General features: G+C 41.6%; 1 protein-coding gene across 5 annotated transcripts in view; it reads left to right on the plus strand.

The window, feature by feature from the left end:
* PDE4B (phosphodiesterase 4B) overlaps positions 1 to 26,927 on the plus strand; it is a 555,855-nt gene that overhangs the window by 405,443 nt on the left and 123,485 nt on the right. For all 5 annotated transcript variants that reach the window (XM_080658071.1, XM_080658069.1, XM_080658070.1 and 2 more), the window contains 3 exons: positions 17,282 to 17,476; positions 26,297 to 26,333; positions 26,458 to 26,528. In XM_080658071.1, the coding sequence (XP_080514197.1) occupies positions 17,282 to 17,476; positions 26,297 to 26,333; positions 26,458 to 26,528 (303 nt within the window). The remainder of the gene's footprint in view (positions 1 to 17,281; positions 17,477 to 26,296; positions 26,334 to 26,457; positions 26,529 to 26,927) is intronic.

Here is a 26,927-nt window from a genome sequence, read left to right on the forward strand (position 1 = left end):
TAATTGCAAAGAGCAGTGAAGCCTGGAGACTTTGCTTGAGCCCTAATAGAATCATGATACCATTTATTTTTGAAAACTTGACGTTTCTGAAAACTCTTCAGATGCAAAATCAATGTTAAGTAGTTTTATAGAAATTGGATGCATTTTACATAAAATTACCACCAGATCTGAGGACAGTGATGTACAAATGCAATGTGGACAGTGTCTTGAATGCACTGTAAGGCATAGTCTGGGTGCCTCACTGGCAGCACATGACATCAGTATCACATTTCAGGCCTTTACCCTTTAAACTGCCTTTGCTTTTCTTGAGATTTTCAGCTCTGTGTCGTTAGATTATGAGCCTCTTAACATTCATCATATTCTTCTGTAGTCACCATTTTAAGCTCATTAGGGAGTCATTGGAGAATAGACAGTATTTTATATTATGATAAAAGCAGTGATAAAATATAGTTAAAGAAAATACAGCTTCTAGCTGAGCCCATGGACTCTTCACATGTAGACTTTGAGAAGAGATTAAAGACCTACGAAGGCCAATGAAATGGGAAGAAAACCAGGAGAAGCTGATAACTTCAAAGTCAAAATAAAAGAAGGATAAATTATATCCAATGCTCCTGACACTTTGAGAAAGATGATGACTGAGACTTGACCATTGGTTTGGGCAAGATACTGGGCACTGATGGTATTAACAAAAGGGATTTCAAATCTATGAATGCTGCTTCCTCATTTTCTACTCTGTTTTAGATAATTGTTTTATGCTTCCATTTTATTTTCATAGGTATAGGTCTTCTTCCTTTTCCTTCTCCTCCTCTTCTTCCTCCTCATCCTTCTCTTTCTTCTTCTTCTTCTTCTTCTTCTTCTTCTTCTTCTTCTTCTTCTTCTTCTTCTTCTTCCTCATCCTCCTCCTCCTCTTCCTCCTCCTCCTCATCTTCCTCCTCTTCTTTTTTGGTATTCTGGTAATTATTTCTAGAGGCCCAGACTATAGCCTGCTCTGTCACCTAACAATTTAATTTTTTAAATTTTTTTATTACAGTTGACATTCAATCTTATGTTTCAGTTGTACAGCATAATGGTTAGACATTTATACAAGTTACAAAGTGGTCTTCTAAAGAGCTTCCCAGACAAGAAAATGCTAAATGAGTTTATCACCACTGAATCAGTATTAAAAGGACTTCTTGAAGAAGAAGATGAAGGTGAAGATGAAGATGAAGGTGAAGAAGAAGAAGAAGAAGAAGAAGAAGAAGAAGAAGAAGAAGAAGAAGAAGAAGAAGAAGAAAAATATGAATAATAAAATGGCAATAATTACATACTTATCCTATATAATAAAAGGCTAATATGCAAATTGATCAAACTGTGGGATGACTGGTCGCTATGATGCACACTGACCACCAGGGGGCAGACGATCAATGCAGGAGCTGCCCCCTGGCCGGGCTCAAGGCTGGCGAGCTCAGTGGTGGTGGCAGGAGCCTCTCCCACCTCCACAGCAGTGCTAAGGATGTCCAACTGTCGGCTCAGGCCTGCTCCCCATGGTGATCGGGCCTAAGCTGACAGTTGGACATCCCCTGAGGGCTCCCGGACTGCAAGAGGGTGCAGGCCAGGCTGAGGGACCACCACCCCCCCTCCCCTGAGTGCACAAATTTCGTGCACTGGGCCTCTAGTCAATAATACTTTAAATGTAAATGGATTAAATGCTCTAGTCAAAGACATAGGGTGGCTGAATGGATAAGAAAACAAGACTCATACACATGTTTGGTGCCATTTTTATATTTTAATGGTTATTTTAGGGATTCTAGTATAAATTTTAGCTCATCACAGTTGACCTTCAAGCAATATTATACCACTTCACATATAGTGTAAGATACTGGGCCCTGATGATATTAACATCAGTAGACCAGAATAAACTGGAGGCTGAGGCAATGATTTCCAATGTTATGGTTATTATTTGAGCTTATAGAAAACCATACTGTTACTCCTTTCACCCTGCTATCTCCACCATAGAAGTAGATATAGGGCCTATTCATTCATTTCCACAATATATTTCATTTCTCTTTTTTACCTTTTGCTCTTGTTGTTATATGGTTTACTTCTACATGTGTTATAAATCTTACAATACATTGTTATTTTTGTTTCAGTAAGTTATATTCAAAAGAGATTTTAATAAGAAAACAAAATCTTTATTCTTTTGTGTAGATCCAAATTTCCTTCTGTCTGAAGGATTTTCTTTAACATTTCTTTTTTTTTAATTTAATAAATCTTTATTGTTCAGATTATTACAATTGTTTCTCCTTTTTCCTCCCATAGCTCCCCTCCACCCAGTTCCCACCCCACCCTTTGCCCTTACCTCCCCCCACACTGTCCTCATCCATAGGTGTACGATTTTTGTCCAGTCTCTTCTTGCACCCCCCATTACCCCTTTCCCCCTGAGAATTATCAGTCCACTCCCTTTCTATACCCTTGATTCTATTATATTCACCAGTTTATTCTGTTCCTCAGATTTGTAATTCACTTGATTGTTAGATTCACTTGTTGATAGATATGTATTTGTTGTTCATAATTTTTATCTTTACCTTTTTCTTCTTCCTCCTCTTCTTAAAGAATACCTTTCAGCATTTCATATAATACTGGTTTGGTGGTGATGAGCTCCTTTAGCTTTTTCTTATCTGCGAAGCTCTTTATCTGACCTTCCATTCTGAATAAAAGCTTTGCTGGGTAGAGTAGTCTTGGTTGTAGGTTCTTGCTATTCATCACTTTGAATATTTCTTGCCACTCCCGTCTGGCCTGCATAGTTTCTGTTGAGAAATCAGCTGACAATTGTATGGGTGCTCCCTTGTAGGTAATTAACTGTTTTTCTCTTGCTGCTTTTAATATTCTCTCTTTGTCTTTTGCTCTTGGCATTTTAATTATGATGTGTCTTGGTGTGGTCCTCTTTGGATTCCTTTTGTTTGGGGTTCTGTGTGCTTCCTGGACTTGTAAGTCTATTTCTTTCACCAGGTGGGGGAAGTTTTCTGTCATTATTTCTTCCAGTAGGTTTTCAGTATCTTGCTCTCTCTCTTCTTCTGGCACACCCATAATTCTGATGTTGGTACGCTTGAAGTTGTCCCAGAGGCTTCTTACACTATCTTCAACTTTTTGGATTCTTTTTCCTTTTTTTTTGCTTTTCCGGTTGAGTGTTTTTTGCTTCTTTGTATTTCAAATCTTTGACTTGATTCTTGCATTCCTCTAGTCTGCTGTTGGGTCTCTGTATAATATTTTTCATTTCACTCAGTGTATGTTTAATTTCTAGTTGGTCCTTTTTCATATCTTTGAGGGTCTTGTTATATTTATCGGCCTTTTCTAGGATATTTTTGAAAAGCCTATAACCGTGGTTTTGAATTCTATATCCAGTCATTTGTTTTCCTCCATTTCTTTCGTTTGTGATCTGTTTCTTCGTCTCCCCATTTTTCACTGCTTCCCTGAGTTGGTAGGGTAGCTTTGTGTGCTAGGTTTCCTATATGGCCCAGTGGGTCGGCGTCCCCAGTTAACCTGAGGTGGACACTCTTGGTGCACCCCTTTGTGGACTGTGTGTACAGCCTTGTTGTAGTTAAGTCTTGATAGTTGTTGGTATCACTGGGAGGAATTGACCTGCAGGCCAGTTGGCTGTGAGGATCAGCTGTGTCTACACTGGGAGATTTTTGGTGCTGGAGACAGCCTTATAGGATTAGCCTTGCCAAATAGCAAAAGCCTCTGTGCTCAGCTTGGAAGGGGTGGAGTCTCAGGGCGGAGCAGACAGTCTTGGCTTCCTGTCAGTCCTGCCCTTGCGCACGAGTCTCCAGACCTCTGCCTTCCACGGTTCCCGAGTTTCCACCTTACAGTCCAGATTTCCCCCGTAAGAGCATGGGTCCCCAGGGGCTCGCCCCGAACTGTGGTTCAGTGCAGTCAGAACTGGGGTTCAGTGCAATCAGGAGCTTCCAACTCCCTTCCGCTAGGGATAGCCTGTGGTAACCTCCACAGTCAGTCTTTGTGCACACTCGCGCCTCCAGACCCCTGCTGCAGCAGCTCCCCTGAGTCTCCGAGTCTCCGTGTGCCTTTCTCTCTACCTGACAGTCCAAACTCCCCCTGTATGAGCCTGGGTCCACAGGGTTTCGCCCGGAACTGAGGTTCAGTGCATTCGGAACTGGGGTTCAGTGCAGTCGGGGGCTTCCTCCCCCACCCCCACCAGAGAAAGCCAACCAGGCACTCCGCCACCCTTCCTCTCTGTGTGTGCGTGTCTCCGTACCTCAGCTCTTTGCCGCTTCTTCTCCATGAGCTTTCCTCTTTCCTTCTAGTTGTAGAATTTCCACTCAGCCAGCTATCCTGTGGTTCTGGATGGTGTCCATTCTGTCTTTTAGTTGTAGTTTTGAAATTGTTGTGCGGGGCAGCAGTTTAGGTGCTTATCTATGCCGCCATCTTGGTTTCTCCTTTAACATTTCTTATACTTAAAGTCTGGTGATGAATTCTTTCAACTTTTATATGTCTGGTAGAAGTCTTTTTGGTTGTTATTTTTGTTTGTGGGTTGGTTTGGTTTAGATATAATTCTTTATAGTTAAATTGTTTGCTGATGTACAAAATGGAAAATGATGATACAGGAAAGAGTAAAGCTACTCAAGTAGTATAGTCAATGAGAAGGAGAGAAAGAACAGAGTTCAGAACAGAAGGCTTGGCTACAGTTGCAGTCATAAAAATTTGTATGGTAACAAGGGGGAAGACTGAGCAGATATCTACTGATGTGAGTGAGTTGATTGATTTGTTAATGGATCCAATCAAACTGGGTTTAAATCCAAGATCCACTATTCAATAGCTCAGTAGTCTTCAACAAAATTATTTCAACCTTTGAACTTCAGCTTTCAAATCCATAGGATAAAGTTAACACCTTCCCCACAGTGACTATAGCAATGAAATGAGTTAATATATAACAAACACTTAACATGTGGCCTGGCACATTGTAAGTGCACGGGACCTGTGAGGAAAAAAAAAAAAAAAAAAAAGCGTAGCTTTTCTTAATTTTATTGCTTAAGTCAAGAAGAAAAGATCCCGAGATCTCATTTTTCTACCTTTAGTTTCTCCTCTCCTCCTTCTCTCACCCCTCCTTTCTTCCCAAAAGAACATTTTAAAACTCAAATGCCAAGCTGTCTACAGATGCAGTGTTCAAGACGGATAACATTTGGAGGCCAGATGTTAACTGACAGAAACACTATTAAGTGCTCTGTAGACCGGAGGCTGAGGCAATGATTTCCAATTTTATGGTTACTATTTGAGTTTATAGAAAACCATACTGCTACTCCTTCTACTCTGCTACCTCCACCAAAAAAGTAGATATATGGCCTATTCATTCTCAAGAGATTATAATTTTTTTAAACACAAAGCTCTTGAAATATTAAGTGATGGCATTCACAAACCTAAGACATGGAATGCATCTTCAATGAAGACCTCAACACCTACTTGAAGTTCTATGAAAGGTCAATAACGTGCAGAATTTGATCTGAAAAACTAATCTAATTTTCTGAAATAATCCTAGAGAAACAATCACACAAAAAAATGCTTCAAACCTGTAACAAGTTTTTACATCAACTGTACTTCCTTAGGATTCGTGTGGGAGTTGTCCCAATGACAGGAAGTCAATAAATGAGCACTTCTCCTAATGTATAAATTTATAAAATATTTAAATAGCAAAAACATGGACCTTCTATGAATCACTGAGGTGATTGTTTGTGTTTAATACACTCATTTGCTCACTCATTCATCCATTAATTCTTTGAACAGACATTGGTTCAGAACTAGCAGTGTGTCCCAAGCACAGTTCCAGGCACTAGTAAATACATTGCTAATTACAATAAGTGGAGCTTTGAGTTTATGAGAGAAGGGACAACTTCAAAATTAATAAGCCTACAAATAGATGTAGCAAAAAGTCCTAATAGGTATTTTGAAGACAAGGGGGACCTACTTAATTAATGAGTTGGGAAGGAATTTTTTAGTAGATGACTTAATCCAAGGCTTAAAGAATAAGAAGGCAGCCATACAAAGAATAGAGAAGAGAACAAGCAAAGAACAGCATTTATTTATTCATTCAACAAATGTTTATTCGGCACTTTCTCTGAGCCAGGAACTGTCCGAAGCAATGGAAATACAGCAGTGAAAAAAACACACATGTGCAAAATTGCTGAGGTGGGAAAGGATTGGCATGTTTTGGGGACAGAAGGAAAACCTCTGAACCTGATTTATACTGAGCAGAGGAGAGTGTGGTATAAAATGAGGTTGTGGGTGTGGCAGTAGCTAGGAGTGACTTTTTTAATTATTATTCTTTATTGTTTAAAGTATTACATATGTCTTCTTTTCCCCCCATTGACCTCTCCCTGGCCACTCCCACCCTCCAGCACATGCCCTCAACCCCCTAGTGTCTGTGTCCATTGGTTAGGCTTATATGCATGCATACAAGTCCTTTGGTTGATCTCTTACCGTCTCTCCACCCTCCCCTGCCTTCCCTGTGAGGTTTGATGGTCTGTTCCATGCTTCTCTGTCTCTGGATCTATTTTTGTTCATCAGTTTATATTGTTCATTATATTCCACAAATGAGTAAGATCATGTGATATTTAGCTTTCTCCGATTGGCTTATTTCACTTGGCATAGTGTCTCCATGTCCATCCATGCTGTTGTGAATGGAAAGAGTGCCTTCTTTTTTATAGCAGCATAGTATTTCATTGTGTAGATGAACCACAGTTTTTTAATCCACTCATCTGCTGATGGGCACTTAGGCTGTTCCCAAATCTTAGCTATTGTAGGTTGTGCTGCTATGATCATAGGGGTGTGTATATCCTTTCTGATTGGTGTTTCTGATTTCTTGGGATACAGTCCTAGAAGTGGGATTACTGGGTCAAATGGGAGTCCCATTTTTTAATTTCTTGAGCAAACTCCATACTGTTTCCACAGTGGCTGTACCAGTCTGCATTCCCACTAGTAGTGCACAAGGGTTCCTTTTTCTCTACATCCTCGCCAGCACTTGTCGTTTGTTAATTTGTTGATGATAGCCATTTTTACAGGTGTGAGATGGTACCTCATTGTCATTTTGATTTGCATCTCTCAGATGATTAGTGACTCTGAGCATGTTTTCAGGTGTCTCTTGGCCTTCTGTATGTCCACTTTCAAAAAGTGTCTATTAAGGTCCTTTGCCCATTTTTTTATTGAATTGTTTATCTTCCTTTTGTTAAGTTGTATGAGTTCCCTATAAATTTTGGAGATTAGACCCTTATCAGATATAACATGGGCAAATATGTTCTCCCATGCAGTGAGCTTTCTTGTTGTTTTGTTGATAGTTTATTTTGCTGTTCAAAAGCTTTTATTTTGATGTGATCCCATTTGTTTATTATCTCCTTAGTTTCCATTGTTCTAGGAGCTGTATCGGTAAAGATATTGCTACGACATTTACTGATATTTTGTTGCCTATGGATTCTTCTAAGATTTTTATGTTTTCCCATCTTACCTTTAAGTCCTTTATCCATTTTGAGTTTATTTTTGTGTATGGGGTAAGTTGGTGGTCTAGTTTCTTTTTCTCTTTTCTTTTTTTTTTTTTTTTTTGCATGTATCTGTCCAATTTTCCCAACAACATTTATTGAAGAGACTGTCTTGACTCCATTGTATGCTCTTGCCTCCTTTGTCAAATATTAATTGAGCATAATGGCTTGGGTCTATTTCTGAGTTCTCTGTTCTGTTCTATTGGTCTATATGTCTGTTCTTGAGCCAGTACCAGGCAGTTTTGAAAATATAGCTTGATATCTGGTATTGTAATCCCTCCAACTTTGCTCTTCCTTCTCAGGATTGCTGCAGCAACTCAGGGTCTATTTTCATTCTATATAAATTTTTGGCAAGTTTGTTCTAGGTCTGCGAAATATACCATTGGTATTTTAATGAGGATTGCATTAAAGCTATAGGTTGTTTTGGGTAGTATGGACATTTTAATGATGTTGATTCTACCAATCCATGAACATGTATATTATTCTCTTTGTTTATGTCTTCCTCTATCTCTTTTTTCAATGTCCTATAGTTTTTTGAGTACAAGTCTTTTACTTCCTTAGTTAAGTTTATTCCTAGGCATCTTAATTTTTTTTTTTTTTCTTTTTCTTTTTCTTTTTTTTTTTTTTTTTTTTTTGGTGCAATGGTAAATGGGATTTTTTTTGTTTGTTTCTCTTTCTGTGAGTTCATTATTGGTGTATAAAAAAAAGCCATAGATTTCTTTGTGTTAATTTTGTATCCTGCCACATTGCTGAATTCATTTATAAAGTCTAGTCGTTTTTTTATGGAGTCTGTAGGGTTTTCTATGTACAGTATTATGTCATCTGTGAATGATGACAGTTTTACTTCTTCTTTTCCAATTTGGATGCCTTTTATTTCTTCTTCTTGTCTGATTGCTATTGCTAGCACTTTCAGTACTATAGGAGCAACTTTTAATCCATAGTAAAGAGTTTGGATTTTATTCTAAATACAATAGCATGATTTGATTTTTGTGCTTTTGCTGTTATGTGAAAAAGGTTTAGAGGATGATGAGAAAGTAGAAGCAGGGAGATTCATAGGGTGGCTATTCTAGTTCAAGGGAGATTTTAATGCCCTGAAATAGTGGTGGCAGCAGAGACAGAGAAAAGGATATAGTTTTGATGTATGATTGTGGACACTTAGTCAACTAAAAAACAAGATGGGGGGTTAAAGAAGGAGGTAAAATCATGGATGGTTGTGGTTTGTACTACTGAGTAGATTATTTACTACAGTGAGGAAAACCAGCTCTGTAAGGAGTTGGGGATGGGATGGGTACTGGGAGAGGTTTGGGCTGACAGTGAAGATAAATTCATATTTTTCTGGCTCAACTCTTACAATTAAATTAATCCAAAAGTGAAATTCAGTATCTCATGAGATAAACACATCTCTCGTCACTAGTGTATGCAAACATGCTAAATGAGCATTATCTACAATATTTCAACTAGATTTCAAGCAGAACCTAGAACTAATTTCCAGATGGCATGTGAGAACTTGTTTGTTTTTTTTTTAAAGCAACAATTTATGAAGCCATTACTGGTTGAATAGAAACGTGTTTTCCTAGATCAATCTCATTTCTTTTGAAGGGAATTTCAATTACCTTTGAGCTATTGTAGGCTTATTAAGCATGCTTATTAATAAATACTTTATTTAATTAATAGATGAATAGATTTCCTTATTGGCAGAGCTGCCAGACTTGTAAGTGGGAGTGTTTATATCTTGTTAAGAATGAAGTGATTATCTTCTATGACATGCTCTTAGGAAAGGTGGAGAATGCAGGCTGGAAAATATTGAGCTAGTAGGATAATCTGTAGCACAGCTTGGGCAGCAGTCACACCAAGTAGCAAGGTCCCAGTCATGGTTCCCTCCACTCCAGCTTTGTAAAGACCACATACAATACACATTCCTACACAATTATTCTCATCTGGGAGACCCTACTTTTCCTTAGAATCATTGTCCTATAGAAAGTTATCTTTGCTTTTAAGAGTTATATGCATTAGGGGGTTTTAGTGCTACATTCTCAGGCCAGAATAGTGCCTTGTTTCATAGTGGGTTCTTAATAAGTATGTGTTGAATTAGTGAATGATCATCCTATATAATAAAGAGGTAATATGCAAATTGACCATCACTCCAACACACAAGATGGCCACCCCCATGTGGTCAAAGATGGCGGGCATAGGAGGGCAGTTGTGGGCGATTAGGCCAGCAGGGAAGGGCAGTTGGGAGAGACCAGGCCTGCAAGGAAGGGCAGTTGGGGATGATCAGACCAGCAGGAGAGAGCAGTTAGGGGCAACGAGGCTGGCAGGGGAGGGCAGTTAGGGGCAAACAGGCCTGCAGTGGAGGGCAGTTGGGGGGACCAGGCCTGCAGGGGAGGGCAGTTGGGGAGAACCAGGCCTTCAGGGGAGGGCAGTTGGGGGGAACCAGGCCTGCAGGGGAGGGCTGTTGGGGGGGACCAGGCTTGCAAGGGAGGGCAGTTGGGGGAGACCAGGCCTACAGGGGAGGGCAGTTGGGGGGACTAGGCCTGCAGGGGTGGGCAGATTGGGGACAACCAGGCTGGCAAGGGACGGCAGTTAGGGGTGACTGGGCCAGCAGGGGAGGGCAGTTCAGGGCGACCAGGCTGGCAAGGGAGGGCAGTTAGGGGTGACTGGGCCAGCAGGGGAGGGCAGTTGGGGGTGACCAGGCCTGCAGGGGAGGGCAGTTAGGGGCAATCGGTCCAGCAGGGGAGCAATTAGGCATGGATCAGGCTGGCAGGGAAGTGGTTAGGTGGTGATCAGACTGGCAGGCAGAAGCAGTTAGGGGCTATCAGGCAGGCTGGCAGGCGAGCGGTTGGGAGCCAGCAGTCCCAGATTGGAGAGGATGCAGGCTGGGCTGAGGGACACCTCACACACACACACACATGAATTTCATACACTGGGCCTCTAGTTAACATTATAAAACTACATTAAGCCACACTTGAGAACGAATCTTTCTTCCATCTCCAAAATCTCTGCAAAATGTCTAACCTCAGAGGTACTTCAGAGATCTTCTGCTCATTCATTTATTCATTCATTTCAGTGGGGAAAGATGGAGAGGTAGCAGGCAGGACACAGAGAGTCCCTGTTTCATTTTAGTGATTTCCACATGGGAACTGGAAGCCAGATCTCCAGAATCCCAGAGCTTTGCAGCATTACTCTGCTACCTCTGGTTAAACCTTTCTGTGGGGAAAGCAGTTTTGGATTATTGCCATGAATGTTATTTTCAAAGCCCCTGGAAGAAAGGGAAGCTGCTTCTAGAATTCAGATGAGCTGAACATCGAAGATCTTCCTACACTGTGGGAGGGAAGTCACAGACTTTGGAAATGGGTTCTTAGGGCTGAACCGTGACATTCCACTGTAGCTGTGACCAGAGGAGGTCTGCTTACCCTCAGCCAGGACATGGGCTCTCCATCATGCTGGCTATGACCTCACACAGTGAAGTCCTTCTTTAGAAAATAGCACTGGTTGCAGCCTGCAACCATGAATTATACAAGAGTGGACAAAAGTAGGTTAAAAATAATAAATACAACAAGGAGTAAATAAGTAATAACACAAGAATAAACTCTGTGTTTCACATACTCACAATGGTAAGCTTGCCTTTGCCCACCCCTGCATAAAGGTAGTCACCGTCAAGTGGGTAAGGATGGGTGTTCCTCTGCAGCTTTCCATCTCCAGGGACCAGAGAGCACCCTGGGGTGATGGTCAATATAAGCACATAAATAAATGGTTATTTATTTTTATCAAAATGATAAGCAACCATTTGAAGATGTCAGTTTCTGAATACAATTGAGGAAAATATTTTGTAAAACTTTAAAGAAACAGCATTTTGTTTCATGAATACACCCAACACACATACACATGCACTCTATACACAAACACATACCTTTCATAGACACAAAAGTTTTCAAAAGCCAAAACGATTGAGAGTGAGTTCCTTGGATACTGCAGGGACGGTGGGGAAGGATGAAGAAAGGAAACTCCAGACTCTGTGTAGAAACTTTCTTCTGAGGTCATCCCCTGCCAGAAGTTTGAATCCAAACTGAAATGGCTTTTTTTTCCAGATGAGAAATAAAACTGTGAGATCCTCATGTCCCTTCAACAAATATTTGTTCTGTGCCTTCTGGCATAAGACTCAGCTCTAAGCCCTGAGAATACAAAAATGAATAAGGCACCCTGGCTGGTTGCTCAGTGGTTAGAGCGTCAGTCGGAGGGCCAAAGGGTCTTGCTTTGATTCCTGGTCAAGGGCACGTACCTTGGTTGCAAGTTTGATCCTTGGCCCTGGCTGGGGTGCATGGGGGAGGCAACCAATCGATGTATCTCTCTCCCCCTCCTCCATCCCCTCCATGCTCTAAAAATCAATGGAAAAAAAAACATCCTCAGGTGAGGATTTAAAAAAAAAATGAATGAGACTTAGTCCCTGCTTCAAGGTCACAGGCTAGTGGAGTGAAAGGGATCCCTAAACAGAGGAATGCAGCCCAGTGTGGCAGGTTCTGAGATCAAGAGGGTGGTTTGTGGGGACATGGAGGACAGGTCACACTTTAGATTTTTTTCAAAATAAGTTTCACACTTTGGACCTCTGTTTTCTCCTCTTGGAAATGAATGGAAGAGAATTAGCCTGGCAGAGCTAAGAATTCGATGATGTAGAAGATAATCAGTGAGTAATATTTAAGAAAAAAGAGCAAAATTGAGATAGCAGGGCACTTTCCAAAATGGTAGTGAGCTCTCCTGCTGACCTGGGAATCTAAACCTCTTTGTAGAGTTTGTGATATTTCCAGTGAGGCTGTTTGTTAGAATCAGCCAAAGAGACTCACCTAGAGAAAGACTGAGTTCAAAGAAAAATCTCCTCTGATTCGGAAGTGAATTATTCCTGCCTTTGTTACAGAAATTGGGGTGTGTGCAGGTAATTGGGGATCAGAAAACGACCACCCTGGGGACAACTGCAGGCAGTTCTGCAGCCACCTGGCTTAGCTTGAATTCTTGAAAATAGAACTGACTTAGTTTAATAAAAGGTTTCATGAACACCTTGTGGGTCTGCTCTTTATCCCTAGGGTTTCCTCCCAGGCTTATGAATAAGGCTTCAGTCCTATTTCTCCCTCCAAGACTGGCACACAGCCCTCCCTGCTCTGCTTGGAGGCTGGGAGGTGCAGCCCGAGGAAGCGGTAGCTGTCTTCTGCCATCTGCTGGCTAAGTCCCTGCACCAGCTCAGGGCTGGCTCTGCATGGGTTCCTAGCGGGTGGAAACCGGGAGACAAAGTGTGAGGCAGAGAGGGTTCCTGCTTTGCATGAAAAGAAAGAGATGAGAAGATGGCAAACAGAAGTTGATCCAGGAAGACTTGTCCCATCCTGAGGATTTGTGTACAGAGGTCATCATCTGAAATATCAATGCCAGAGACTTTTCTATGCAAGCTTGTTTTGTTGGGGGAGAACACAGCAGTGTATTTTATTTTATTATTTTTAGATTATTGACTCACAAGGCTTATCAAATAAGTTAATGCCACATCTCCATAGACTCATTTGAAGGGAAGAGCAGAAACTCAGGCCAGTGGGAACTGAGATACGGGTAAGGAGACAGGAAGAGAGAAGAGATAGGAAAGACATTTCACAATAAATTGCAGTATTCTTTGGTTGGTTCGCTGACAGTTGTTGGAGACTATTTACAAGGCTCTGAGCCAGATGTCTGGGACACAAACATGAGTGACATTGGATCCCTTCTCCCTTAGAGATAAGAATCTATTGGGGAGCAGCTAAATAACTGGAGAATAAAGGAGAGAGGAGCAAGTACCACAGTAAAGGAGTGCAGGAGGGCACAGAGGAGGAGCATGTGCCTCCTTAGAACCGGCTGCAGTGTCAGGGAAAACTGACTAGAGGAGGTGATGTGAGCTGGATTTTGAAGACAGTGGCATACGGGAGACAGTGGTGAGAAGGGCATTCCAGTTACAGGGAGCACCAGTCCTCATACGCAGCATCAGCTACTACAACCGCTGCCTCCAAGGAGCTGAGAACTCTGGATACAAAGCAGGAGAAAGTTGTTAAAATATTAGTTCTTAGGCAGCAAGCCATGGATCAGTCCAGGGCACTCATCCGAAGCAGGGAGGAGCAGGCAGAATCTCGGGGGAGGGCAGCCTCCAGAATCCTGGACCTCAGAGAGCGGGGCTGGGACAGGGGATGGGGATGGGGGGCTGTCTCTGGTCCTAGAAAAAAAGGTCACTTTCAAAACTGTTTCAGTCCCTGTGCTGGATATGGACAACCCCTTCCTGGCAGTACAGTCTATTATTCCAAAACTCATGATTGACATCCTCCCGTAATCTACCTGAAATTCTGAGTGGCCTCTTCTAAAGACCTAAATACTGAAGTAGCTCTAAACTCAAGGATATCAATTGCAATGTTGTTGCAAATCATAAGTATGAGGGGCAACAGGAGGAAAAATGCTCTAGAAACGACGCTACGGCTTCTGGATGAACCAGTAAGTAGCCCACGGAAAATGATAATTCTGGAAACTGCACTACAATGCAAAACACTTGTGAAAAAAAGCCAAGATCCAATCTTGCAGGGGAAATGTTCAGAAGGAAAAGCACTAAACTGCAAATAAAGGCAGTGTATTTTTCACTATTAATCTAAACTACAAATAAAGGCGGTTTTTTTTCCCTCTATTATCTATGTTTTACATAACATTCTTACATTACTTTTGTAATATTTCTTAGTGTAAAGAAACCTGAAGGTGAAATGTGTGTGCTGGATTAAGGCAGAGGCAAAAATTACCCTAAATAAATGATGACCCCATCTATGTGTTTGTTTCTGATATTTCAGATTCCATTTTGTTCTCGAATTGTACTCCCATTTGTGTGGCATATTCACTTTGCTTCAGTGTGTCCTCAGTCTCCCCCTTGCCCACACCCCTCCTCCCACCCTGGATCTGTGGGATGCATTGTGATGTCTGCTCGCTAATTTTGCTGTGACTGGGGCTGGTGTCTGGTTGGTGATTCATGTTTGTTCCTAAGTTGTACATCTGTGTTGGTTGCTTTGAAACAGTGCCCCGGGGAATATGAAAGGCCATTTGTCTCACTGAGACAGCTTCTTTGGACCAGAGAATTCTTCCCTGGTTTCTTCTGAATTCCAGCAAGCTCTTCTCCAAGCTCAGGCAGGGTAAAAAAGAAAGGAACAAAATGGGGTGGGGGGTGGGGGGGCAGCATGGAGAGAGTTTTGGTATCTGGATCTAGTCCTTGCTTACCTGGCAAGACCAAACTTTCCTGAACCTGACGCTGGGGGCAGAATGCCTTGTGGACTTATTTTCTGCCCACTAGGAATACCTCTGGCAGAAAAGAGAGCAGAGTGAGCCCAGGTGGAAACCCTCAATGGAAAAAGTTCTGAGAGTGTGGTAGGCATACCCACTGGGCACCTCTTCTGAGATTTTAGCACGTATATACACAGCAGTGATATTGATAATATTTCATTGCTGGTACCTCATGGGCACTGACCAGTTCAGTGGGCACAGGCTGAAGGTAGCGATAGTGCTGAAGGTAGAGGCCCATGCTGCTCCAGACACCAACCCTTTCATTAGGAGATCGCCTGCACGGTCACCTGGAGGGCCTGGGACAGTGGCTGGCTGCCAGCTGGTACAAAAGCATTTCCATGTTTTAATATCCGTAAAGGTTGTACAGATACATACCACGTGAATAATGACATCAACACTCATGAAGTTTCGCAGCTCATGCCCACCCACCCTTAAGCTTTATGGAGTCTCATCCTCACTTTGGAAGAGCCTACCCTCTTTGTCCTCAAGAAGAGTTCAGAGCCAGCATCAGGACCTACTGGTTCTGCAGGATCCAGGTGGCCCAAAGGAGCCCTTATCCACAAAGGAGCTCTTCATTTTGCTCAACAACTATTATAGATCTCGCCCATGGAAAGTTTGAAAGTCAGCTTTCGTTATATTTTCACAGGGCTTTACAACATAGCCCTACCTCCGGGCAGGAGGGTAAGCAGGCTGGTATGTGTGAACCACTGCCCACCTGCCTGCTCATTCACAGTCTGTGAAGGGCAACCCATCCCAGCCATGTAGCCTGCTGTGAAAACCTGTCTGTAGCGCCTTGGGTGCCCAAATGAGTATTGGATTGTTGTGGCCTTTCCTTGACCTTTTAAGGGGAGTCTTGCTAACTGCTTCTTATTAGACACCTAGAGTTTATGGGTTGGCGGAAGCCTCTTCTCAGAATGGTCTCCCGGGAAGCAGGCTAGCCCTGCCTTCTGTCATTTCTCCTTTCAGCGAAAAGGTTTCTTGTTTCAAGGAAACCTACAGCTTCAGGGTAATTTGCTGCCTTCCCTGTCTCATTCAAGAGAACAGCCAAGGTTGCTCATAATCTGACTGACTCTCCACATACTAAACACAAATTTTGTTTGACTCCAGAGACTGGAGGGAAATGGCACCCTGTCACCCAGCAGGGCTTTCTGGAACTCTGTGACCAGAGTGGAGAAATGAGTCAGAAGACTAGGGTGTTCCAATTCTCATTCTGTGACTTGGAGCAATGTATTTAAAATTTCTCTAAGCCTCATTTCCCTCAAATATACAGTGGGATCTACATTTACAGGGTTGTGATGAGGGGGTAAGTGGAATAATGAATCAGGAAGCAATTTGTAAACTAAGGAAATATAAGCAAAATCCACCCCCAAAGAGCAGGTTGTAAGAACTAGTGAGAGAAAAGAACCACACATGTAGAAGTAAGTGATGGCAGCTGGATGAGTATAGAGGAAGCCCACTGTTGTGGTCTGACTTGGCAGAGAGAACATGCCAACCCCATACCTTCTCCAACACCTGCCTGCAGAGTCTTACCTGGGGAGCAGTGAGTGGTTTAGAGAAATGCTGGGCAAGAGGGTTACTGTCACTTTGAGGCTCAGGGAGGTTGTGCACATAAGGAAAGTGTAGAGGAGATGATGGAGAGCATGGGAAGGACACACGGCACCTCAGGTAATACCAGGATGGGGACATCAGAGAAAATCTCTACTGCTCCTGTGTGTTGATTGACCAGAGCTTGTTCAAATAATTTTGGGCTTGAGGCTACCTACCCCCAGTAAGGGAGACTGACCAGAAATCTTAATGGCACACCTCTGCTGGAGTGGCTGTACCCTCCTTCAGAGATAAAACTCTGCATCCCTAGAGGGTAATTTGTCATTATCAGATTAAGTCATCCTCTGTGATTAACCTTGCATATGAATACTAAATCTCAGATTGGACCTCCTAGCTAGTCAGCCAGTGGATGATTTCAGGACAGCACTTTGTCCTGCAACATTCAGAAATATGGGTGTTGCCTCTTTAATGACACTGTGAGAGTTATTTCTGGCAGGAAGAAGTCTCCCCACTAGGAAGACTCATTTAAGCGATGGTTCAGTGTATGACACCCAGAGCTATGTTGGCGCTGCCTCCGGAGCTGCTTATCAGCACCAAGTTATTTTGTGGTCGACCGTCATTTTGAATTTGTCAAAGTTGCTCGGGCAAAGTTGTTCTGCTCCGGGATTCCAATCCTGGCTCTATTCTTTGCTAATGACTGAACTTCTGTGGGACTGTTTCCTTTATGCAAAGTGAGAATAATAATGACTACAACTCAAAGCTGTTGAGAGGATTAAAACTTTCCATACAGTGTGAAGTTTCACATCAAGTGCCTGGTACACATAAGTGTGCATTGTCTGTGTGTCCGACGCCCTCCTGCACGCTGTCATGTGACCAGAGTTTTCTGCTCTCTTTTTCAGCTTTGATGTGGAAAATGGTCCTTCCCCAGGTCGGAGCCCGCTGGACCCCCAGGCCAGCTCTTCTTCTGGGCTGGTACTTCACGCCACCTTTCCCGGGCACAGCCAGCGCAGAGAGTCCTTTCTCTACAGATCAGACAGCGACTATGACCTGTCACCAAAGGCGATGTCGAGAAACTCTTCACTTCCCAGCGAGCAGTGAGTACCAGCTCCGTCTGGCTCCCGGTCTCACTATGACCTCATCCTTAACCCTGTCTCAGCAGCAGCAGCAACACTTCCCCCTTAGCCCGCAGGGAGGAGCAAGGAGAAAAATGAGTGTGAGCAGAGGTGATGGTGATGACCATCTCGAGGACTTTAATGCTCTAGAGCTAGGGTCTCCAAGGGTGTCACACGCCTCAGGCCCAGTGTTCAGTTCACATCTGTTACTGATTTTTTTCGGCTTCATTTTCTGAACTGCTAAATCGTTTATGAGAAGATGAGAACCTTAGCACTTTTTACAAATCGCACTTAAATTTTCCACAGTGTGTGCGACATGAGGCTACAGTAGAGGAGAAAAATGGTGGTTGGTGACATGCATCCTCTCTCGGTGGCCTTTACTGGGTGACATTTAATCGTCTGCCTTCCAGCCACATGTCTGTGGCCTTTCTCTGGAACATGGACACAATGCCCACTTGTTGCCCAGCTCCTTGGTGAGACACGACACACACACTCCACTGACTTATTAAGCACAGCTCATGTTCTGTTTTGCTGCTATTAATTGTAGATCTCTAATTTTCATTTAAAGAACAACGGCGGAATTGTGTTACTTGTTTATTAAATTTTCGAAACCAAATAAAATTGGATGCTGAAATGCATGCCTTAAAAGGGTTTTGGGCACACGTACAGTTGTTTTTAACATCATATGTTATAAAAATATTCGTAGCTCCCTTCAGGCGCCAGCCTGGAAAATTCCACTGGGCTCTCTTCCTCTATTGGAAAGGAAGCTAAAAGGGTCACCCTCTTGTGAAAGGGGCAGGGGGCATTTTAAAGCTACCAGTAAGAAAATACTCCCCAGGGCATTTCTGCTAACCAATTTTAATAGAAGCACCCTGCCCTAAAATAATAATCGGGTAGGCCGAAATTCACTTATTCATTCACTTGGCAAATATTTACCGAATCTCCCCTATGTGACAGGCAGTATACCACATACTGGGGGTTGGGGGAGGCAGATGAGGGCTGGAAGGGGTCAATGGGTGGAAAGGGAGACATCCATAATACTTTCAACATAAAGATAAATTTTTAAAAAATTAACAAAACAGTGGAAAAATCACAGATGAGTTAAAAACAACAACAGATATTCTCAAAAAGGTTACATGCTTTCAGGGAGGTTAAGTAAGGAAGATAAGAGGAACACCCACATAACTCTACTAGTAGTGGGATCAAACATTTAATGTGCGCTTACCAAGAGCCAGGTGCATTGACATATGTTATCTCTTTTATCTTCACGACAATCCTGTCGGTTGGTACCATTATTGTCTCCACTGTATAGGTGGTAAAAATGAGACTCTGAGAGACTGAGAAACCTACCCCTCTCCCATGACGATATGCCATGCTACGTCCGATGACCATATTCAGAACTATTGGACTCGATCCACTTATGTTCTTCAAACTACAAGGTAGACTCTACTACCAGGTAGAAAACAGATGGATGCACATTTGAGGTACCTGATGCTGGAAGAGAGGTAACCACTTTGCTGCAGATCATATAGAACCAAGGAAAGTTTCTGACCAAAGGGATGGAGCTTTGACAGTGAATATTCCTAGAATTCTCTCTTCCACTAAGAGTAACACCTTTCTAGTCTTCCTGTGTGGGGAGCACAGGATATTTAGTGAGCTGGAAATAATTAGAGCTCATTCACGGGCCTCTCACAGATGAAAGACTATCTTTGGGAGGCAGCTAACGGTTCCCCAAACTCATGCCAAACAGCAGGATGGGTCTCAGGTTCATTCCTGAGGCTCCTCAGAAAGTTCTAATCAAACTTCGTATTAAACTCTGATGATTTCTTACTTAGAATCAAAAGGTTATAGACATTTTGAAGTTGAAGAGACCTAAATGATCACAGTCCAACTCAGTCTATAGCTGTAGAAACAAAATCTAATTCTGAATGCCTCTGTATTCAGAGTCCCTAATACTAATGGTTTACCCTCTTTTCAGTTTTACCAAGCAGCAAAATGTTTCCCAAACTTTAGAACTAACATGGTATCGCCAACTTTAAATTGAGACAAGTAGGGATTGTATATGTTAACTAGTATCATTCTCAATTGTTAAAATAAAAAGTAGGAAGGCACACTTTCATAATAAACAACAGCCCTTCTCAAGAAAAAACAGTTGGCAACATATAATACCCTCCTATTATAGACACTAAAAATAAGATCCATTAAAATCTTTGCATGAATAAAAATAGCACAGCATTTGGTGTTGAAAATATTTCAACATTATATTAAAATTTTTATATATTTGTCAATTTAGGAATTTATATTTCTCAACAAAACAAGAAGTGGAGCTTGAATAATATCCAGATTCATCTGGCATTTTATTTTACCAGGACCATGTTGGAAAATCCAGTATCCCACAGGTATCTTGAGTTAAACTGAGGAATGCTTTTGAAGATATTGCATTCAATTATTACTCTTCAGGGTGAATTGAAATAGAGCAAGGGTTGGGAGTGTCTGGCCCAAGGGCCATATAATGCTCTAGAAAGCATTTGGTCTGGCCCTGCCAAGGCACTGGGGGTGAGTTAATTAGATGTTTGACCTAATATAGCAGGCTAATTTTTAAGTTGATAATTTTGTATGGCCTGTGAATGATATTATAAATATCCAAATGGCTCTTGCCAGAAAAAATGTTCCCCATCCTTGCATAGGACTGGCCTTGTTGCTCCCTGCTTTAAACCCTCCAGTATCTCTTCTCAGCTTTTTAAAGCCAACATTTATGTGAGCACTGAGTTATCGCTAGAGCGAATAGTCAAGAGAACTGAAACCCAACAACCAAGAGGAAAAGCAGAAATAACAGCCCACCTGCTGATTGATTGACTACCCCAAAATACAATGTGGTGTCTAAGACTTGAATTAGACTTAATACTATCCCACATGGCTTTAACACACTAAATTATCTGTAAATAAAAGCACACATTTATCAAGCATTTCCTATGTGCTATGTACTATTTAAAGTACTTTATAGATTTTAACTCATTTAATCTCCATAACCCCAATATGGTTGGTACTATAATTTTTCTTATCTTAAAGATGAGGACATTGGAGCACAGAAAGATTAAGTAGCCTGCCCAATAAATGGGGGACCAAGGCTTAAACTCAGGGAGTCTAGGCAATTAAACCATATGCTATCTAGTACATAACAGACACTAAAGGAGAATGAAAAATAAAAATAATGGTATTAACCTCTGACTACCTTTCCAGATGTTATGAGGATCGTATTCATAGTTTCTTTAAAAAACACTTACTTGAATTTAGGCACTTTGCTAACAAATTGAACATCTGTATCTTCCAGGGAGATAAAAAAAAATTAGTAAGTCAATAGACAGTTTTAATACTTTCGGGTAAGGGCAATCCTAGAAAGGTATGCACAGGACTTTGAGAGGTCTAGCCAGGCAGGGTAGGTAGCCCACACTGAGGAGTTATAGCTAAGCTGGAAGACTTAGCAAAGCAGAAGGGGATGCATGAGGAAGGGCCGTGTGCTAACTAACTCTCCAGTTGTCAGGAGCATTGTGGGAAACCACAGAACAGTGTGACCGAGGCCGAGAATGTGAGCGGAAGAGAAAAATGGTGAAAGATGAGGCTAGAGAAGTAAGCAGGAACCTCATCATGCGGGGCCTAGGCTAAGGAGCTGGCCTTTATGCTGCAGTGGGAGCTACTAAAAGTTTTGAAGCAAGAATATACATAATCAGAGGAATGTTTTTGAGAGATAGCTCTGATTACAGTATGAAGACTGGTTGGGAAGGTTGGCAAGCCTAAAGACTAGTATCCAAGAGCCAAATGGGAGGCTTTGGTAATCCACAAAACAGAGGATGGATATCTAGCTTAGAGCAGATCCAGTGGATGGTTAATGAATATTTGCAAGTTAGGATCAGCAGGGATTGTGGTTGACTGTGAGGTTCCAGTCTTGACCAACAAGATAGGTGGTTGCACTATTCCCTAGGGCCAAGGACATTCTCTTATCTTATGAAATGATGTATATGAAGATGCTTTGTAAACTGTAAAGTACAATGTAAATAGTTCCCTTGAGTGTGATGGGGGCAGACATGACTAATCTAAAGTTCTTCTCACCAGCTGGGAAGACAGACCTACAATTGTTTAATTATAATAGTAATAACACCAAATACTAACAAGAATAACTATAAATAACTGAAGAGCTTTTATGTGCCAAGCACTAAGAGTTGCATCCCACTTTACAGGGGAAGAAATTGAGGCATAGAGAGATTGCCTGATGTTTCCTAATTAGCAAGAGAGCCATTGAGAAACAAACCAATGCTGGCTGGCTCCATATAATCTATAACAGTGGTCGGCAAACTCATTAGTCAACAGAGTGGCAAACCGCGGCTCACGAGACGCATGTGGCTCGTGAGCCGCAGTTTGCCAACCACTGATCTATAATGACCACTGATCTATAATAATAAAAGCGTAATATGCTAATTAGACTGATATCCTTTCGGATGACCTTCCAGATGAAGCTGGGGCTGCGAGGGAAGCCCGGGTCCTGGGTGCCAGAGGGAAGCCAGTGCCAGCAGCCAGGGAAAGAAAGGCCTACTCTTGCACTAATTTCGTGCATCGGGCCTATAGTAGTATATGTTTCTCTATAAGACAGACTAAAATCAGTATTGCAAGAAAAATACAAGTAAAATTCTATGTGTGGGTATGAAACATAAAAATTAATAAAATCTAGAATATAGCAGTAGAATAAGCATTTTTGCTTTCCAGAAAACTATTTCATTGTTTAAATAGACCTACACTCAATTCTAAGACCCATTGTTCTCATCTCCAATCACTCTATCAAATTGTAATGTGCTGATGTTGTCACTAGGTGGTGATAGTGCCATGGATTTGAATATCTGGCCTCCTTGGGAGTCGCTGCCCTCTCTAGTGGTTTGGGAAACTAAATACATTGCTTTTCCGTAACTAATCAAGTAGTTTGTTATTTCCATGTCATTTCATTCTTAATGATTAACATCAAATTTTGATTTAAAATTTTAGAGTAGCTTCATAAATCATCCAGCTGAACTCAAATATGAGTTTTTTTGTTTTGCTTTGTTTTTTCCTGTTCTTGCTATAAATTACCTATGAATTAGTTGATCATTTCTCTAGCAGCTATTGACATACAGCATTAGCTTTTGCAGCTCATATCCCTTTAAGGGAGCCAGTGCTAGGGATCTGCATGTCCATCTTCTGCTTCTGAATGTTCTGCTCTCCTAATCTTCATAAGTTCCATAATAGCCATGTTGACATGGAGCCCTCTTAATGTTTGTTTACCGCCCTTTAACCATTAGTTTGTACAGTTTTAGTATAGTAACTCCTCATTATGCAACACTATGTCTGTCAGCTTTAGGTACTACATATGCGTGAGGTTTGCTTATATTATTTAGCTTTCGATGACTCCAGAAATCCAGGAGACATAGATGATCTACTTAACTCCATGATCTTATTCCCAACTCAACCCAATGTCTTCAGAACAATGTGAACTTCACAGCAAAAATCTGAACACGTAGCAAGATATTTCACCCATCTGAGGTTCAACTCAAGAAAATAGCTTGGGAAGGGGCAGTCCTAGATGCAGTGTAGCACCCTGCATTGATCACAACTGCTCATTTCTTTGGCTCCTCCCACGAACCCCAAGGGTCTTCCATTGGCTCTCTCTAAACATGTACAATCCCCGTGGTTGTAGGCCACTCCTAAATCTATACTCCAATTCCCATAGTTCAGTCTTCCTGCTTGATGTCTCCCACAAATATCTTAAAACCCAGCATGTGGGAAAGTGACACAACTCCTCCACCAGTTCCTCCTCACTTTTTCATTTCTATTCATGACTTCACTATTTTCCCAGGTACCCATTTTTGAAACTGAAAAGAACATCTCTTTATGACCCCTTATTCTTGGCAAGATGTTTAGGGTTTCTTCCCAATGTCTTTTCCTATTTCTTCTTCTGCCTCACCTATTTCTTCTCATCTGAATGACTGCAATATCCCCCTATTTTCCTGGCTGTCTTCTCTTCCATGTATCTCTTGTTTTCAATAGCATTTTACTTTCTAGAGCACTTTTCTCTTTGCCTGTCTCACTAAAAACCTTCACTGGCACATTGCCTGCTTCTGAGTTGAGCACCAACTCCACAACCATTGTTGATTCTGTCCATAATATGGGCATGGGGGAACTTTGAGTCTGATCCTCTACAATGTGCTCAGCTCCACCCAGACAGCCACAGAGCATCTTGCTGAGCATGTTCAGTACTTTCCATTTCAATGCCTTTGTTCTGGCAATTTCTCTCATGGGCAGCATCTACCTTCCACTCCATTTAAAGCTTGCCCTTAAGAGTTCATCTTTCACACCGCCCATTCAATCAAGCCTTTCCTACTTCCCCTAATCTATAGTTATCACCTCTCCTTCACACCCCATTGAGTATCCATATTCTGTATTTATACTATCTATTGCAATGTTTTTGTGTTTTGGATATTTTTCTGTCTCCTCTCCTATGTTTTAATTTTTTTTATTTTTTTTTTTAGATAACAAGTTTGCATATGAATGGTGGATGCAAAAACTAGTAAATCATATATGAATATAAATATTTGTTTGATGGGTTTTTTTTTCCATGTTAAAATTTCAAGGCCTTAACAGAGATGATTCTTGTAAAGCTCCAAGGGCCCAGAGTAATACAAGAAAATTATTCTCTCTTCTTAAAGGAAATCCTTTTAAAACATCTAATATACTTGAAATTGCATGGTACTATTCTACAATGTCATTATAATTTTTGATATTTTACAAACAGCATATTGTACAATTAATCCAAACAAACTTAAAAATCTAAATTTTTTTTTTAATGTTTGGCAGCAATTTAAAAGGGACATGAAAGGATTCAATTCCTTCCACTGTGTGAAAGGCCCCTTGGGAAGGTACTTGAGCATTCTATATTGGCCCTTTTTGTCAAAAGGAACCCTCTTCTCACAATTCAATTGCCCACAGCTGTTGCTTGAGTTTTCAGTTCATTCTGAGGTTGAAACCTCATGTTGGATGGTACCATAGATCTGTCTCTCGCACAATGGTGTGAGCTGGGCCCTCCCTGGAGAAGAAACCTGGGTTCCCCAAGATATATGATCAATGCCGGGGCCCCCCACCAGTGGGGGGATCCCAAGGCAGGTGCTGGGCATGGAGGCCATAGGGGCATAGGCTACCAAGGAGACAGAACTGAACCTTACATCACCCTGCTTGGCCCCAGAGGATGGCTGGTTAGTCAATGACGGGTAAGACTCCTCAAGGAAGGGGCAACCTAAGACAGGCACAGTCGCTCCTCTCCTATGTTTTAATTTGTGGTCACAGATTCTGTATAATTCAGTCTGTCAGCTATGCAGAGTCACTGTAAAATAGGAAACATGATGAAAAGCACAGACTTCTGGAATCGAATAGTCTTAAGTAATTTCACTTATTCCTTATGTGCTAGTTAAGCAGTTGCTTAACTTCTCTGAACCTCAATATCACCTATAAAATCGGTATATTAAAAGCGCCTGCCTTAAGTCTTGTCACAAGCATTGAAAAAGAGATACTGCATATACGGTGCTTAGCACCAGGCCTGACATATGGTAACCGTGCGAAGCATGCATATGCTTGTCAGTATTATTTTTATAGTCACAGTACAAAGTTAATGTGCAACAGGCTTACTCATTTGAATTGAAGGGGGACTTCTAGATAAGACAAAGATAAGCAGGGGAAATGTTATATTAAATAAGAGCCCAAAGTAAAAGCCTGTGTTCGAGCAGAGGTGCTCATGCACAGAAGTGTTCAACTGTGCACCCCCAGGCCTCACACAAGGCCTGTTAATGGGCAGGTGCTTAATAATTGCTGGTTGTGTTCGTAATTAACTAAGAAGGGCCATATTTGTATGGTGATCATGAGGACAGACAGTGAAAGAAGCTCATTGTCAACCGACTGGTGTGTGGCTGCTATGATTCATGCTGTGATAGCAAATTGGCCTGATTCTGTGTCTGCAGCTCAGGCGGACTGTCTTCTAATAACTTTAATGGAGAGTTTGCTGCAGGTGGGCTTAAGTAGACTTATCATCAAAGCACATGGCAGAGAGAGAATACATTTCTGAAAACACACTTTTGTCCATTCCCAAGTACAGATTTACATAATACTAGGTACAGCTTAATCAGATCTTTGGGACAAAATGAACAACAACGATATGGTAATAGTAGGTTCAGGCAGTACACTTGCATTAAAAGCTTTTCCCTGGGTACTTTAAGAAAAAAAAAGTTATATTAAAAACAAAAAGTAATGGGATTTGCAGACAGAAATCTGTGTTTAAATGGCATTAAGGCTGCGGTTCAGATCAACAAAAGCCAGGAAATCCAAAGTTAACCTTTATCCAGACTGTTATGCCATTTTTTCCTACTCTGTATGTGCCTGTGAGCAGTCCTCCCTTTGAATTTCCTGGCTCTGGCAACCCACAAGTCGCTTTGAATTACAGTCCTCTAGGTCTGCTGTTTAATGGGACTATACCCTGAGGATATATGCTTACTTGCAAATGCTTTCATGTGTAGTCACTGTAAGTCTAGGAGCCATGAACTGGTGGTGATGGGTTTTTTCTTCAAGTTCCTGAGATCCCCACGTATGCTGAAAGCAGTCCTGCCTTATATCTAGGTAGAAGGACTTCAGCATATCATTTGTGTTGCTAACACTGATAGTTTCATATGACAGCTTATATGCCACAGTTATCATTCAAATGCATGTTTAACTGTTGCTTTTCTCTTTTTCCACCAGACACGGTGATGACTTGATTGTAACGCCTTTTGCCCAGGTACGTATCATGCTGGCCCTGGCTCTCTCTCCCTTCATCTCTGGGTGTAGTTTCTAAGCGTGGCTTCTGAATGCTCCTATTAATCTCCTTTTGTTTCTAAACATTTGAAAACTTCTTCTTCTAGGTCCTCGCCAGCTTGAGAAGTGTGAGAAACAACTTCACTCTACTGACAAACCTCCATGGAACATCCAACAAGTAAGCATGAACTTTTTGTGGAATTAGGAATCCCTTTCATAGAGGCAAAACCATTGAACAGCACTTAAAAACGAACAAAAAACTATTTCATGGAAATTTGCCACCCAAGCTAATTTAAGATACAGGACAAAATTTTAAAATAAGATGGAGTATCATCAAATTTTAGAACTGGTAAAATGTTAGAAATTTGTCTGGGTCTTATTTGTCTCTGTACCCTTAACAAATGAAAGAATGAAATGAGAGTTCAACAAATGAAAGAATGAAATGAGAGTTCAACAAATGAAAGAATGAAATGAGAATTTTGTTGACTGTTATATTTGCTACTTTGGAAAGTATGAATACTTAGCAGTAATGGCCAAAAATTCTATTAAAATTCTTTTGGAATAGTTATTAACGAAT

This window comes from Plecotus auritus (assembly GCF_963455305.1).
Source record: "Plecotus auritus genome assembly, chromosome: 2".
Lineage (NCBI taxonomy): Eukaryota > Metazoa > Chordata > Mammalia > Chiroptera > Vespertilionidae > Plecotus > Plecotus auritus.